At 42.1% G+C, this 16,321-nt stretch overlaps 1 protein-coding gene across 23 annotated transcripts in view; it reads right to left on the bottom strand.

Moving 5' to 3' along the window:
- LOC122871171 (pleckstrin homology domain-containing family A member 5-like) overlaps window positions 1-16,321 on the bottom strand; it is a 262,530-nt gene that overhangs the window by 59,672 nt on the left and 186,537 nt on the right. For all 23 annotated transcript variants that reach the window (XM_044185938.1, XM_044185933.1, XM_044185928.1 and 20 more), the window contains 4 exons: window positions 15,397-15,469; window positions 11,178-11,278; window positions 9,359-9,474; window positions 5,928-7,049 (listed from right to left, as the gene is read on the bottom strand). In XM_044185938.1, the coding sequence (XP_044041873.1) occupies window positions 5,928-7,049; window positions 9,359-9,474; window positions 11,178-11,278; window positions 15,397-15,469 (1,412 nt within the window). The remainder of the gene's footprint in view (window positions 1-5,927; window positions 7,050-9,358; window positions 9,475-11,177; window positions 11,279-15,396; window positions 15,470-16,321) is intronic.

Here is a 16,321-nt window from a genome sequence, read left to right on the forward strand (position 1 = left end):
TGTCTGTATATTTCAGTGCATATATCTAAGTGACAATGAACTTCACCCTGCTTGAACACAAACGCTACCCTACATATGTTTTAATTAAATGTGAGTTTATTCTCCCCACCGCAACTCTAAATATTTAGTGGCAAAATCCTGTTATCCTATTATATTAATATTATTAAATTCCTTCTACCTGCCACCCAAACTTCATATTTACTATGATTCTGAACATTTTTAACTACAAACTCAATTTACAATGAACTTTTATACTCATTTTATACATTCCCCCAATGTCAATAACCTATCAAACTATAACATACAGTACAATATATTTCAAAATGGTCTTTTCCTACATCAGTGCTTGTAATTATGTAACTTAATGTACCAGTTTGAGAGGAAAACATATCGTAGTCCAATCAGTGGTAAGACCATCAGCCACAGGGGAACGTTGCTCCTATTCAGGCCTTTGGAGGAGACAGCAACACTGCAAAATACATCACTTCTCTGGTCTAGGGGAGTTTATTCTATATGCATATATTTTTCTGCTGATACCAAAACTATGAAACAGACTCTGAATGCTTTCAAGTTTTTGGAAAAACTTGGCAAAAGAGAACATCAGAGTTAGCAAGAATTTCCAGTAATTATTAATTACTAATTTGGATGCAAAAGCTAGAAACTCCAGACTATTGGTCTCCAAATCTGTCGGCAAAGCAGCTTTGCTTTCTGATAGTATAGCAGACTTGGTCATATTAAAAACACATATGTAAGTAACAATTTACTGTGCAGCAGACTCATTCCACTGTATAGACTTATGCACTTGGTGTGGAACTGTAACACGGTACTGCAGGATATAAATACAAGCACATGCCGTCTGTATAAAAGTTTATCATACTATGATAATATTTGATGACAACCCAAATCAAACCAGGGGTGTTGCGATTACATGGTATGCACCTTGGACCTGTGATATTTTAACATTTAAATCCCACTGCACACTGGGGTCAGACAAAAGTGGAATACTGTAAATTCTCAAATAATTTTCCCTGTTTCCCGGTTAATGAAAAGTTAAAACTTCCTTTATCTTCACTAACTGTCTTGATGAATTCAGCATAATGTACATTTCCACTGCGGCACTAATTCCATCAACGCAACAATGTCATAGTCATCACTAGGGTTGCAAAGGGTCAGTACATTTCCGGAAAATTTCCAAGGCATGTTAAGCTCAGGAATTTGGGGAATTTTGCACAATTTCAATATAAAAATCACACCTTTTAACAGTGAACTTATTTGGGGGGAACATACACATAAAAAGCAACACCACATCTTATGGCAGGTTTTGGTTAAAAGGATGCCCTTTTCATTGAACTGTAACCATGCACTGCATTCAGCAGCGCACTCTTCCATCACATGTGAAGTGAAGTCAAGTGAAAGAAAGAATTCAGTAAAATTGCAACGCTCTGCATGCACAGTGCATTCTCCCATCACATGTGCAGCCCACGCTACTGCCAACACCACTGCACTGTCCGAGCCAAAGGACTGCATGCTTTCAGGTACGTTTTGATTATATTACTGGAGTGAATATGTTTGATATTTATTATGATATTTCAGGCAACCAGCAGATAGTAGCCTAAAGCAATGTACACAGTTTATAACTTGTTAACACCTTCTGCTAGCTTTTGCTAGCTAGCTGTTACCACGTGGGATGTAGCTTGATTGAGCATTCTAATTGAGGAGTTTTAATTGATCTATTTCTATTCATTCTTTATTGTAAAACATTTATTTTATAACTTGGTTGTTCACTTTAAACCCTAAGTTTGCACACAGCCCACATGTTTTTTTCTTGTTGTTCAATGAAAATTCAATACAATGTCAAATGAGTAAACTCATTTAATTAAAGTTCAACTCAACTAAATTGCTGATTTTTTCATTTCTATTAGAAGAGTTTACAATTATGTCTGCTTATGATATGGTCAGAGGTTTGTTTATGTCTACATATGACATGGTAAAGACAGCCTGAGCAAATAACCCCTATATTTCCATTTTGTTCCCATTATTTCCTGTTAATTCCCATGGAAAGTTTCTACATTGAATATATTCAAGTAGAATATGTGGAAGTGAATATATTGAAGTTTCTCTTTTTATCAGAAATACTGTTTTCATTCACAATTTTTTTCCACTTCTTCAACTTTGCCATTTCTGGATTGCTGTTAAAATACAATCAATACAACTTAACACTTCCTGCGTAGATGTTTCACATTAAAAGTTTCCCAGTGGGCATGATACCACCCTTTCCTGGTAGGCTTTCATTGTGAAAATTCTGCAGGGAGTGTTTCATTGGCAGTAGCTTAATAGCGGTCAAAAAACAGCAAAGTAGAAGTGACTGGAAATATTAAGTGAATAAAACTAGTATTTGTGTAAAGAAAAGAAACTTAGAGTGGTGAATATGACGTTGTTATACTGATGGAGTTGGTGCTTTAAATATTAAACAAACATTTATACTGAATGTACCATGTGAATTCACTGCCTTTTATCTGGGCTTTATTACCAACCACACAGGATACTGTTATTATATTCATGTTATTATTCATATATTTTTCTAAAAATGAAAGCTCACAATAACTTGTACATGAGTGACTTTAAACACGAAATGTGTGTTTTTGGGAGAATTCACCCTTTAAATTGTTAGACAGTGACCTAAATTGTAGGATTACAATTTAGTTGTACAGGATCCTTTACAAGGAAAAAAAAGGAAAAATAAATTGAGACAGATCTGGAAGCCTATTAATAGGTACACATGCATACACACATGCACACACACTAAGAATGCTGCACTAACTCACCACTGCACTATGCACTACTCTGCTCTCTTTAAATAACATGGCTGTTAGCAGAAGTAGGAATCTGTCTTAACAACAATAACAATCTCTACAACAAAGTTTCTCTATTTCTCTCTTTTTCACTGATTGCTGATAAAGATGACAAATGTGGCTCTGTAGCGCTCAGCTTGCTCTGCTCTCATTATAGTCTCATTTCCATGACTTATTCAATGCAGCAGGAGAGGGGAAGCTCTGAGAGCAAACGGAGCGTCTGCGCTCTGCACTTCTGTTCAGCTGCGTTCCTCGGTACAGACGGCTAAATGCCAGCTAAACGCCAGTGCTCCCAACTGAGATACACATCTGTAGTGACACAAAAAGCTTTCAGCTCCCTATGGCCCTATGGCACACAAGGCCAGAGCAAGGATGAAGGACGATACACGGGGAATGAGGGGGAAAGATGGAATGGCACAGATGAAAAAAGGTTTTAAATCTTGTGGAGGAGCAGACCTGTCGCCCTTAAATTGTAGTGAAGTAAGAAAGTGCACATTGCACATGAATGACTGTGTGTAGGGCTGAAATCTGTGCCGTGAAAGTGTAGTGGGCTGTAAATACATTTTAGGTTTGGGTTGAAAAAGAAAACATATACATACATACATCAAGGTAATACATTTTCGCAACCACAAAATAAAGCAGCTGCAAAAAAATAGCTCCACTATGCAAAGGCAATCTTTTCTGAAAGTCAGAGTGGACAGGCTCTGTGGTGTTCTCAGCTGTACATAAATTAGCTCTATACTGTACACAACAACAGTAATACTAACACTGGAATTGTGAGTTACATGTATTAGACAAGTTCAACATAATGGTCTATCGGTAATTCTGAAGTTAATGCATTACAACAAAGCATTTTCATAAATCATCAAAATAATATAATCAAAATAGGGATGTCTCCACTTACAGTTAAGTGTGCGCTTACAGCCTTACACACAGAGCAATGATCTTAATCAGTTTCACACAGAGAGTTACACATTTTAATTTGGGGTATGAAGTTGGATGGGTCATCCCCATGCCTAACCTTAACTGGAAAAATATTCATCCTGAGCAATTAAGTCCTAAAATCTTGATTTCTGATCATCTGTTTCCAAACCAATCAAAAGTCCTGTCAATCAACAGGACTTTTCACAATCATGAACCTAATAGTAAGTAATATAGTAATAATTCAATTCAGTTTTATTTTTATAGTGCCAATTCATAACAGAAGTTATCTCATTGGACTTTTCCTATAGAGCAGGTCTAGACTGTACTCTTTGTAATATTATTTACAGAGACCCAACAATTCCCACCATGAACAAGCACTTGGCGACAGTGGCAAGGAAAAACTTCCTTATAGGGAATTCCACTCCACCCTGGTTCCAGAGCTCTGAATCACCACACACATCTTCAGCTTGTTCATTCAGGTTTCTGTCTGGCTGCTAGTTTTTCGCCTGAACGTACTGCTGCTCTTTCCCACTCTCGGAACACAGAGAATATTGAGAAATATTGGAGTTAAGGAGTTAAGGGCTGCCCAAAAAGTTGCTAGATTTGTCGCCAAGCGCTCACTAAAGGGGTCTTAGAAGTCGGCAAATCTAGAGAGAAAGTCACTAAATTGGCAACACTGGTTATGCTCATTGATGACTATTTCCAATGGTTGGAGAAACAATTGACCAATTAGAGCTATGTAGACAGGATTAAAAAGACGCCATTATAGCTAGCTACCTACCTACCAACGAAAAATTTAAAATGGCCACAGAAATGGTGACAAGTGTGGGTGAGATGGATGCAGCTGCACAGTGTGTTAACTTAAATAACATCTCTTAAAGCAGCTATAATCTATATTTTATAATAATGTACCAAATGACAATTTGAAAAGTGTCTTAAGTAGTGATGAACCTACAGAGCTTTACGGAGCTTTATAGTGAGTTTCAGCTCACTCATGTTTGGCTGTCCGGCTGCAGCTTTACTGTTGTTGGTTCGCTCTCGCAGCCGCAGCAGGCAGCTGTTTTCAGAGAAAAAGCTCTAAAAAGCCACTGTACACTACAGCACACAGAGACAGTCAGAGAGCAGCTGGTGAACATAATGGAGCATTTAGCAGCTGAAGAGCCAGATATTTCCCTCAGGAGTTAGTGGAGACCAAAAACAGAGCTACAAGAGTGAATATTGGATTTACATTCATCACAATTGACACAAACACCACTCCAAATGAATGATAATTGTTACACAGATAGTCAGTGGTAGTGTCTATAATGTGAATTCCTGGATATTAAATTAATAATTCATCTGCAATTTTTTGTGTAGTCGTCCCATATTCATAATAATATTTGTTCCTAAAGTGTACTGACGTAGAATATCACATGCCATGGTTAATTTATTTTGCACATAATTAACTTTTTGATGAACATGATATGCTTTTGTGCATATAATGCAGCCCGTAGACCAATACTGAAAGATGTATTTACTATTATCTTGGAAAGTTAAGATTGAGAATTAATAACGGAAATGTTCTGATGTTGTGAGAGATAAAATGGCGCTGGTTTGATTAAGACGCTAATCCATCGTGTGTCTCTTCGTTGATCCACAGATCAACAGTGCTGTTTAGCCTGTATATCACATGTTGCTGGTCCAGATACCCCTAGGTCTGGAGCTGATTACACACGGACCACATCACCCTTATCCCACTAGCGATAGCCTTAGAGGGCGAAGCCTTTGTGAAATAGATCTATAGTTACGGTCCGTAACTCCAGATTCTATGAGTACAGGCACAGCCCCACTGGTTCCTTTAACTAGAAAAACTGCTTTTTGGAGCTGACTGTCCGACTCAGCTAAACTTATACACAAAGTGAGACCGAGGTGGGGCCCAGATAGTAAGTTGGCGTAGACTAAAAGTCTTCAGAGCTGCGTGAGTGCAAGCGAGGGATGAACCCACTAGCGATAGACTTAGAGGGTTGGGCATATACTCATAGAATCTGGAGTTAAGGTACATAACTAACTTCTATTTCGTTCCTATTCATTTTGAAAGACAAAGGGCCAATGGGGAAACTCCAACACTCGACCTCACATGCACATGTGAGCACACACTTCAGTCAGTCTCACCTTCTGGTGTCATCGCCCAGTCCTCTCGTCCTGTGTGTACGGACCCAGTGCTCAAGCTGCTGCATGGAGTTGGTCCTGGCCAGGCCCCTCTCTGGCTCCTGGACTGGAACAGGGAACTTTCCTGGACCCCCACCCAGGCTGCCGTCCGCCTCTGTCGGGTTGCAGTCACCAGGCTGCTCCCCCGCTACGGACCCCGAGCCGTTGACCTGCGTGGGCTTTTGGACATTGAGGCTGGCCTGGCCCTGGCGAGATGCAGACACTGCGGCTGCGATGGCAGCAGCCTGAGCCGGCTGCAGCTTAATGCTGCTGATTTTAGTCCGAGACCTCTCTGCACTCAGGTCTCTCTGGACGCCATATTTATCTCCACCACGGGCCGTACCATATTTCTCGGTGTCTCTGAGAATAGCGTATTTATCCCCTTCTCGTAGCGTGCTGTATTTCTTCACTTCCTTCAGAGTGCCGTATTTGTCCACAACTTGTATGGTACCATATTTATTCTCTGTCTCCCTCATCGTGCTATACCTCTCTGTCTCCTTTAACGACAGCTGTCTCTTCACCTCCTTTCGAGGAACGTATTTCTGTCCATCTTTCTGGAGTGTGTGCCTGTCTCCTACTTTCTGCAGTGCATATTTTTCTCCGTCCTTCGTGAGCAGGTACTTCTCTCCATCTTTAGACGGAGCGTATTTCTCCTCTGTCGGCGTCACCGTAGACTTTTCGTCCACTTTCTGAACAGCGTACTTGTCCAGATCCCTGTGAATGGCGCACACCTCTCCGTCTTTCTGCAGCAGGGATTTCTCCCCGTCTTTTTGCAGCAGGTACTTCTCTCCATCCTTGTGGAGGAGATACCTCTCTCCGTCCTTCTGAAGCATGTAGCTCACACCGTCTTTCTTCATGGAGTACCTCTCCCCGTCTCTCTGTAAGGTGTAGTACTCACGCTCCCTCTGGCCATTGTGTGTCTCTACGTCTTTTTGCCGTTTGTCGTCAGCTCGAGACAGGGAGTGTTGTCGCACAGGCTCACGGTTGCGTTCGTTGTTCTGGATCTCGGGCCGGGTTAGGACTCTGTGGTTCAGTAAGTTGTTCAACCCCTGAGGCGTCCGCTGGTCCACTTTCAACTTGTCCAGTCTGGAATGAAAGAAAGAGAGGAATGTGACAAAGCATAAAGGAAAGAGTTTTCTAAGAGATTTCAAAGATGACTTAAGTGTCAGAAGTTCTGTGTTTGTCTGACAGCCCTTCTATCTCTGTCATCCTTCCTTTCTGGCCTTCCAGTTCTGAGACGTTTCTGATCTCTTCCAGAAACCCCTGACAGTGCAGGGAGTCCTGGCCAACTAGGTATTGGGTTAACGACAGAATTATGGCTGTTAGGGTTACAGCTAACGTCATAGTCACACCCAAGACTTTAAAGTTGGGAATATCTCCTTCAGTGTTAGTGTGATACTCACTGAAAACATTGGATCAAGCACACACTGCATAGAATATACTGTATATGGGACATTGTTGTATAGGGTGGAGAAAAAGTAGTTCTTTCTAACTTTCAAACTTTGAATTGCTGAGGTTTTGGATTGCAGCGACATCGCTACAACAAAGAAACACGGGCAGTCAGACGATCAGACAAGTTATAAACAAGCCAACAGTTTATCAAGATTATCGAAACCACTTTATTTGGAAGTCAAATTGTTTCTAAAAAGGGATATGAATACTGCGACAGGTGCAACATGCATAAATCAAATAGCCTTCTATAGTCAGTAACAGAATAAAGCATCACTAGGGAAAAACACTTGTATGTATGTATAAGCAACATAAACACCGCAGTGGCTACAGCCCACAAACACGCACACCTTAAAGAGAGCCTGCACAGTTTTTGAATACTGCATACTAACTTATGACCAGTTCACAGTTCACATCTCTTGTCCCATTGTGCTCCTCAAATAGTTTTTTAATATTTTTGAATTTGGAGAATGTCACAGCTGTGAGAGGGACTGCCAAATATAGAAGAAAGGCCTCACACACCTTAGTGAAGGTAGGAGTTCCTAACTTGCTAAAGCTAAAAAACCCTCTTGAAGATCCACCATAATCCTTTTGGCCAGACCCAGCATGCACCTGTTGGTTGCACAGCATTGTAGGTGTGTTCGATTTGGTTCACTTCATTAATTTATGCTTGACGCAAGGGGTCAACAGGAGTCTTGCTGTAGATACCTACAGTGTAGGTTTTGATGTATAGTTACCAGCCGCAACAGGGTGGCTGGTATTGTTTTCACCTTGTGAGTCTGTGTGTGTGTGTGTGTCATCATGGCTAAATGTGGTCCTGGAGACACCTACTGTAGCGGGAACTAGTCCTTTGCCAGGTGTTTATATGTCTGTGGACAGATCATGTCAACGCGATAGCGTCACAACCGTGCAAGACGCAGTCACGCAACTTTACAGGTGTGTAGTAAAATGAAGGCTGAGTTCGAAAACGGGTATGGTTTGAGCAAGGGCGCTGGAGGTAGGGGGGTAGGAATTAAGGAAGGGGCCCCCCCGGGACCATCTTCGTTTTACGTAATGGAATTAGCTTTGTCAAGATGGCAAGATCCAGGCAGACAAAAAAAACATGGCCAGTGATCCAGCGCAATCCAGATAACACTCAACCTTTATTATAACAACAAATGACAGCAACTAACAAGATACATCCTATATAGTCTACAAAAACTAACAAAGTATTTTGCGCAAACATCCGTTAAGAACGACCATTAGGTCTCTATAGCTAATTTCCCCCTTCATGACAACTGAGAGGGGGGGTGAATTTTTATACAACTCACCTGTTTAAATTATATTAAGGCTTATAGTTATGCATAATTAAGGACGTGGCCGCTTTGAGTGACAGGTGGGTATCCTCTCAGGTGGCTAGCCACTAGGTGGTTTCATCAACCAGGCTTCATTATGCCCGCCTCAGCTCCACCTCTTTGCCCACTGTTGGATTAGCCAGGGCTGAGATGGATGAGTCAGGCCCAAGATGGTGACGGCCGGAGCCTCCCACACTGAGCTTCACAATCGCTCTTCAGAATCCTATGGGTGACGTCACCGACACCACGTCCACGTTTTATACAGTCTATGAAGTTGACCCTTTTAAATGATGGTTCTGTCGCTTGGTGTAACAAATTTAGTGTGATTACAATAAGCTCTTTCATGGAACACAATATCACCCATGACAACAAGCTGAACTTTGACGTGTCTTTTAGTTGAGGAGTTCACTCCAGTCTTCATGAATAAGAAACAAGGCACTTTTAGAAGCATTTAAGAGGACTCTAGAGAGAGGATAAAATACTTCATGAATATTAGAGCATTCTCATCTGTCCATATAAATATGTGGTTACACCGTGATGACTATGTGTCTCAAATTTCATTTTGCAACCATCATATCTGTGTGTGAGCATGTCCCTGTGGTGAGTACCGACCTTCTGACTGGTTCAGTGTGGACGAGGGCAGCATCCGTCATGACTTTCATCCAGGACTCCATCTCTTTGGCTGTGTCAGTGCAGAAATAATATGTCCGCATGTTGGGGTGAGTGGCCTAGCAGAGTAGGGAGAGACGGGGAAGATATTCACAGTGAAAGAGAGATAAAGAGGAAGAGGAGGAGACAGATAGACGGAGAGGAAGAGAGAGGAGGAGATACAACAGCAGTGTGGAAAACAGTGTTAGATGGTGACCATGAGATACCAGAAGAGAGTCTTCCTGTTGGCAGAGGAGTGTATCTGACTACAGTATGATGTGTGTGTGTGTGTGTGTGTGTGTGTGTGTGTGTGTGTGTGTGTGTGTGTGTGTGTGTGTGTGTGTGTGTGTGTGTGTGTGCAGGTGTGTGTGTGTGCTCCCTGCCTGCCTCTCCGAGTGTGTTTCAGCTCAAGTGTTAAAGTCTTCAAGGTTCCTCTGTGTATCTTGGTGCAGGTAAAGCTGCATAAATAAGAATGACACTGAGGTGCCCGACTAACAACTTCCTGTGTGTGTACAGTATGTGTTTATGCTGTGTATGTGTGCTGATGACGCTCTGTACAGTAGCCCTATTAATAAAGTTCTTACTCTTCAGTTTTCATCACGTAAACTAAGGAGGAAACTAAGTTATTGTCAATCAAGTAATTTGCCACCTTAATGGAATAGTTAAACATTTTGGGAAAACGGCTTATTCACTTTTTGTGAGATGAGAAGATGATATCAGTCTCATGTCTGTGTTAAGTGCAGAGCTGGAGTCAGGATGTGGTTAGCCTGGAAGCAGGGGGAAACAGCTAGCATGACTCAATCCAAAGTTCAATATACAGCTACCGACACCTGTAAAGCTCACTGACTAACAAGTTGTATCTCTTTTCTTCAACATGATGGAACTATTTTTTTGGTGCAGTGAATGTGCATTCCATCCCAAAGTCTTCTTGTCACAGTGAGGTTGCCAGGTTTGGTACCACCGTTCCTGTACAGAGACCAAAATCAAAGCCTGTCTTCGCTGACCGTATCTGGAAACTCATGCCACAGCCGGAGATGCCTGATAGTTCCTGCACGTAACTACAAACTTTGTAAATGTTTGTTTGTGTGTACGGATTAAACAAATGAGAAACGTGTAAATTAGTGAGCGTAAAGTCGCCTGTGTACTTTTTACTTTTCATGTGAACAACCAAGTGCAGGACTGTAAATGTTTTCCTGGAGAGACTCTGAAAATACGTTATCTCCATTTCAACGTTACTGTGTTCCCCCCCTTTTCACTACGCCTTCCAGTGTGGCCGTCTGGATCAGTTAGAAACACCTTAGATTTCTGACGTGTCATGTCGGTCATACATACTGTTGGTAGTCGTATATTTTTCACTTTGGACAGAGCCAGGCCAGCTGTTTTCCCCTGCATCAAGCCTCTATGTTAAGCTAAGGATAACCAACCTGACTCCAGCTCCGTACTGAACACACAGACATGAGATTGATATCTGTCTTCTTATCTCACTCTCAAAAAACAAACTAATAAACACCAAAATGTTGAACTCTCTGTAGTATAGATTCTTCAAAAGAGTTCAATACGTGAACAGCGCGCTCCTATTGGCCGGCTGCATGAAGCATTTGTTTGTGGAAATGGGAGCAGCCCTTTAAAGCAGCTGAGTGTAACTTACCTTTGAGCTGTTATTTGGAAACAAAAATGTATCAAAAATAAGAGCAGTGAGCTTCATCGTCATCATCACCACTTATTAAGAACCTATTGAAAAAACGCATTGAAGTGGCCTTTAAGCTAGACACTTGCGTTTTACCTTGAAGGCGTATTTCCTGCTGATGTGGTCATCCACCGACAACATGGAGATGTGAAAGCTGGGCAGCAGGATACTTCCCAGGATGCTATCCTCTTTCTCATCTGCACCCAAGAAGAAACAAGAATAGTAATATGTCAACATATTAGAGTGGGACATTTGCATTCAAACTGACCTACGCTAAACTAAGTGGAGTCTGGACCCCCCCCACAGTGTAAATTACGCCCTTGTTCATAGTCTCTAGACTTGTCCTGAGGAATTGGAACACGTTGCCAAGTCTCGCCTTTGACTACGAGAACATGGAGGTCTACCTTTATCTGGTCGACGTTGTGATGAATGACTAACAGATGATGATGGAACAAACCTTCTGAGGCTTATCACACCACGGCAGACGGAGACAGAGAGAGAATGAGATGACTGGACGTTCTTACGAGCTCGAAACGCTTTCCGTATGAACTACGATCTTGTTTCCCTCCCTGTGAGTGCTGAACGGCGTGGAACACACACACACATGCAGCTGCTTTCTCTCTGGGATTTTTGTCTTTCACATTTCAGGAGCAAAACAGCTGCGAAGCACAATGTGAAACACAGCCATGAACACCTTACAGTCGACTCCTCTAACCAAGTAAATGTTTATTTAATATTGATGTCACATCAAAAAAAAAACAATCTGGGCTGGTTCATGTTGGGATGGTAATTACAGCTATTCATTCTATCATTCTGTTGCCTCTCTGTGCTCTCTATAGCACGATGTTGCTTTGATGGGAGCTTACAGGCTACAAAGTAAAGGCAGCACAGTGTCTGCTGCACCAGCTGCAGTGAAAACCTACAGTGCCTCCAGCCGGTGCTGCTGTTTGCTTTAGCCGAGCCTGCACCGCGAGCCCTGCAGCTCCGCCGGCCCCATCCCTGCTGCTGAATTATTGAGATACAGAATACACACACACACACACACACACACAAACAATGAGCAAGAAAGAGAGGGAATGAGTAAGCTGGCATGCAGAGAGATGCTGTAGGTACACACTGCAGTGTGAGTGGGTGTTTTTCAGAACGATTGACATTTCAGGGTTCTTCACCAGGTTCGATGAGGTTTGAGGATGTTTGTTCAGATGAGTTCTCGTGCACATACAGTGTGTCTACATACACACAAACTGTGTGTGTGTAGACACACAGCATCTGAGGAAAAGATGGAGGAAACCCTTTCTGTGGTCGGGATGGACACAGGGATGTTATCGTAGCGAGTCTGTTTTTCCAGTGAGTAGGCTATGGAGAATATAATAGAATTATTTTATGTTATTTTGCAGTGGCTTTCATTAAAAGGAAAGTAACATTTACTCAGAGTACATTTTAAATGACTTACTTTTCACTTTTATTTAAACTTTTCAGCTCTGCTTATAAAGTTGTACTGCCCCACATTTTGATAACTCAGATAACCCGCTTTATGTGTTTGCATGACAGCTGTAATCATCAGTGCACCGCATCACTCTGGTAATAACGGAATTATTAGAGTGCTTGTAAGCACACTGAATGAATTAATCTAGGTGAGATTTGCAGTAGGAGGGATGCTTATTTCCCCTGCTCATACAAAAAGAATTAAAGGGAAACTAATGTATTTTTCAACCTGGACACTTCACATGTTGTGTGACTAATGGGTCACAACATTGACAACAATTTTTGAAATTGGTCCAGTATTGAGCGAGAGCGCTGCAGCCGGCAGCTGCAAAACAGGCTGCAATGCAATTCTTCCTGGCAATAGCGCGCCATCAATGTACCTCCTCTAACAGTGCTTGCTTTTTTGCCACTGACAGGCTCAGATTGTTATTCTAAGTGTCTGACAACATTATGGAAAGGACCCTACAGAGACAGACCTTATTGTTAAAGAGTAAGATCCTTTTTGTTGAACCAGAACCAGCCATATATCGCTCTCCTCAAAGCCACCAGTATCCAAATACAGTCATTTTACCCCTTTAAAAAAAAAGGTCCAGGTTGAAAAACTGCAACTGTAAAACTCCAAACTCTGCAATCACCTCCCAACCTGAGTGACACAAGGTACTTAGAATAAAGTGATAGAGCAAGCAGGAGAAAAATGGAAAACAAGAGGTTATTATCGGAATGCTGAGCACGTCATTGTCCTTCCCGAGGACGCCTCCTCGCTCTTGTCTCTGGCTGGCTAAGCAAATAAACATCCAATTTTCCCACGGGTTTGTCATGAAATCGGCTGCTGATTGTGCTCTGGGAGCGGCTAATTTGTCAATTTATGGAGATGGAAAAATCTCTCTCAAGGGTTTAGGAGACACAAAGGAGGAACAGATGAGCTTTAGAATGTAAAGTTCTAAATGAGTGGTGCTGCAGCGTGGGCGTCGCAACTGTGGGTGAAGGCAAGGTCGACCACTTTTAACTGGCAAGAACACTTGACCTCCTGACTCTTGATTTTACCCACTGCTCGTGATGAAGTGATAAAAACAGTGTCTCATATATGCTACCTGCTTGTCACACCACCTCGCTGAAGCTCTATGAGCTCAGCAAAATGTTAAAAAAAACTGTACTTTTTCAATGTTGTGAGCACCACAAACAAAATCCCATGCACCTCCACTGTATCGGGGTGGAGGCAGAATTCTCTCTGGGAGATATTTCAAACTCAAAGCATGGCTAGATACCACTTGTGGCAATTTCGTAATTCAACCCTTCAAAAATGGAAACATTTGAATTACCTTGTGCATAATTTTCTTTTAACTCAGCCTGGCATGTTTAGAATCTTTAAAAACTGGGATTCTGAGCAGAATTCAAAATAAGTTTTGCTGGTTTGAACATAAAGTGTGATGATAAGGCGTTGCTCCACCAAAAGTCTCCAGAAGTCTCCAACTCTAGTGGAGGGATGACCCACATTCTCGGTTGGCTGTGGCTTAGTGGCTCGTCCACCAACCGGAAGGTCAGCGGTTTGATCCCAGTTTCCCCCGGCCCACATGTCGAAGTGTCCTTGGGTAATACACTGAACCTCGAATTGCTCTTGAAGTTGGCACCTGCCATCAGTGTGTGAATGTGACATGTAGCGTAAAGTGCTTTGAGTGGTTGGAAGACTACAAAGGTGCTATACAAGCACAGTCCATTTACTTCCAAACGATACTCCCTCGTTTGGTGTTTTGATGATGGCTGAGAGCACTAAACGAAACTTAACTCGAGGTCTCTGGGGATACTGAGTACCAGTGCCTTTGTTACACTGTGTGTCTTTTTTCTTCTTTTTCTCACAAACCACAACTGACATGCTAAAGTAATGTTACATAGCTCCTTCATGTGTATTTTTTTAACTCCATTCTCAGCTCCATGATGTAAGTCCTGTTCTCCTTTAATAAGCTTTTTAAACATTAAAAGAAAATGTATTTTGTCGGGTGTGCTAGTGGCCCAGTGGTTAAGACACACGGCCGGGGACCTTTGTTGTTGTATGTTATGCCCTCTCTCTCTTCCCATAGTTCCTGTAAGCATTGCTACTGTCACTGTCAAATAAATGGTAACCCCCCCAAAAAATTCATCGATGTTTCAAAACAACTTCCTGACAAGGTGCAGAAAATAAATCATGTCATTTTTTGGTTACTTCATCTTCTTGCAAATGGCACTGTCAACGCTTGCAGTTTCACAGTAAAGGCCTACCACTAACTTTGCATTACAATGTATTTATTGTGAAGCACATGCAGGAAGTGATCGGGGCCGCAACAGGAAACCGGGACAGATACAAATCTGATCAGTAATCCCTAATCTGCATTACTTATGTTTTCCTACTCATTTATTCACATTTTTCCTTTAATTTGTCTGATCATCATCAACCAGTAAACCCACTTGGTACTTTACACTTATTTTATCTTATACTTATACCCACCTGGTACTTAATTTATTTTCTGACCTGTTTTTATAGTGTATCATATTTTTGCTAGTACTTTCTCCTGTGTGCACTGACGTAAAGGCGAGCTGCTGTAACAAAGAGTTTCCCTTCGGGGATCAATAAAGTATTTCTGATTCTGATTCTGATAAAGGGTGTAACATGGGACAGTCTTCAAACATGAGTGGAATGATCCTTGAAATAGTGAATGTGTTTTCTTGAATTGTCCTTGAACTAAACATGGACTCCACCTGCTCTCCCTGTAAATTGCTTTTGATTTGACAATTAAAGACATTTAATTAACCAGCTTGCACCATGTGTTTGGATGCGTGGGTGTGTGTGTGTCCTCACCGCGGTAGTAGAAGAGGCACATGTCGGACAGAACAAACCACCTCTTCTTCCACAGCTTCATGCCTGTACTGTCCTGCAGGGGTCAAAGGTCACAGCCCATCAGTCAGTCATTCAAACTGTAGTTATTACAGAGAACAATACACCCTCGCTCTCTCTCGCTCACACACACACACACACACACACACACACACACACACACACACACACAGTTTTTCTTCTCTTTTGATCTCCCCTCACTTCCCTCCCTTTGACACCCTCGCTGTCTCTCCCTCTGGCTGCTTCTATTAACCAGCTTCTATCTCCTCCTCTGAGACAAATTGCTCTGTTTTATCTCTTCATAACGTAGTGACAAATTTGCCTCTGTGCTCGGGGCGAAGGCCTGTGCTTTGTTCTCTACGCTGCTGCTCTGGTTCTTTTTTCAGTCCTCCCTGGTGTCGTAATGACTGCAACGACAATAACAAGTTTTTCGAGACCATTCGCTCACTTGGGGTTTTTAGCACTGTTTGCAGTGTGTTGCGTTCGGCCACAGATCCTGAGGTTAGAAGCTTAGGGTAAACACTGATGATATTTCTTCTGCGAGGAGCACTTTGCCTGACGGGGGTGGGGGGGGTATGCTGACGTGAAGCGAATCGATTCTTGTCTCGATGTGAATACAGTGAGTGGCGGCACAGCAGCTGAGGCTGAGATGCAGGTTATTGACAGTGACTAACTGGAGTCTGAAAGCTAAGTTGAATAGTGCTCGATGAGTCTTCAGGGAGCCGCATGGTGGTCAGAGGTCCAAAGACCAATTGAAATATTGACCCACAGTAGATCTCAGAAAACTGCTCAACTTGCAGTGAGCGGGTAGAAATGCTGCAGCAGGATTCAGGTTGTTGATGTTGGAAATATTAGAAGACTAGTAAACTTCACTCAGCATTTACTCAGA

The sequence above is a fragment of the Siniperca chuatsi genome, linkage group LG23 (assembly GCF_020085105.1).
Source record: "Siniperca chuatsi isolate FFG_IHB_CAS linkage group LG23, ASM2008510v1, whole genome shotgun sequence".
Classification (NCBI taxonomy): domain Eukaryota; kingdom Metazoa; phylum Chordata; class Actinopteri; order Centrarchiformes; family Sinipercidae; genus Siniperca; species Siniperca chuatsi.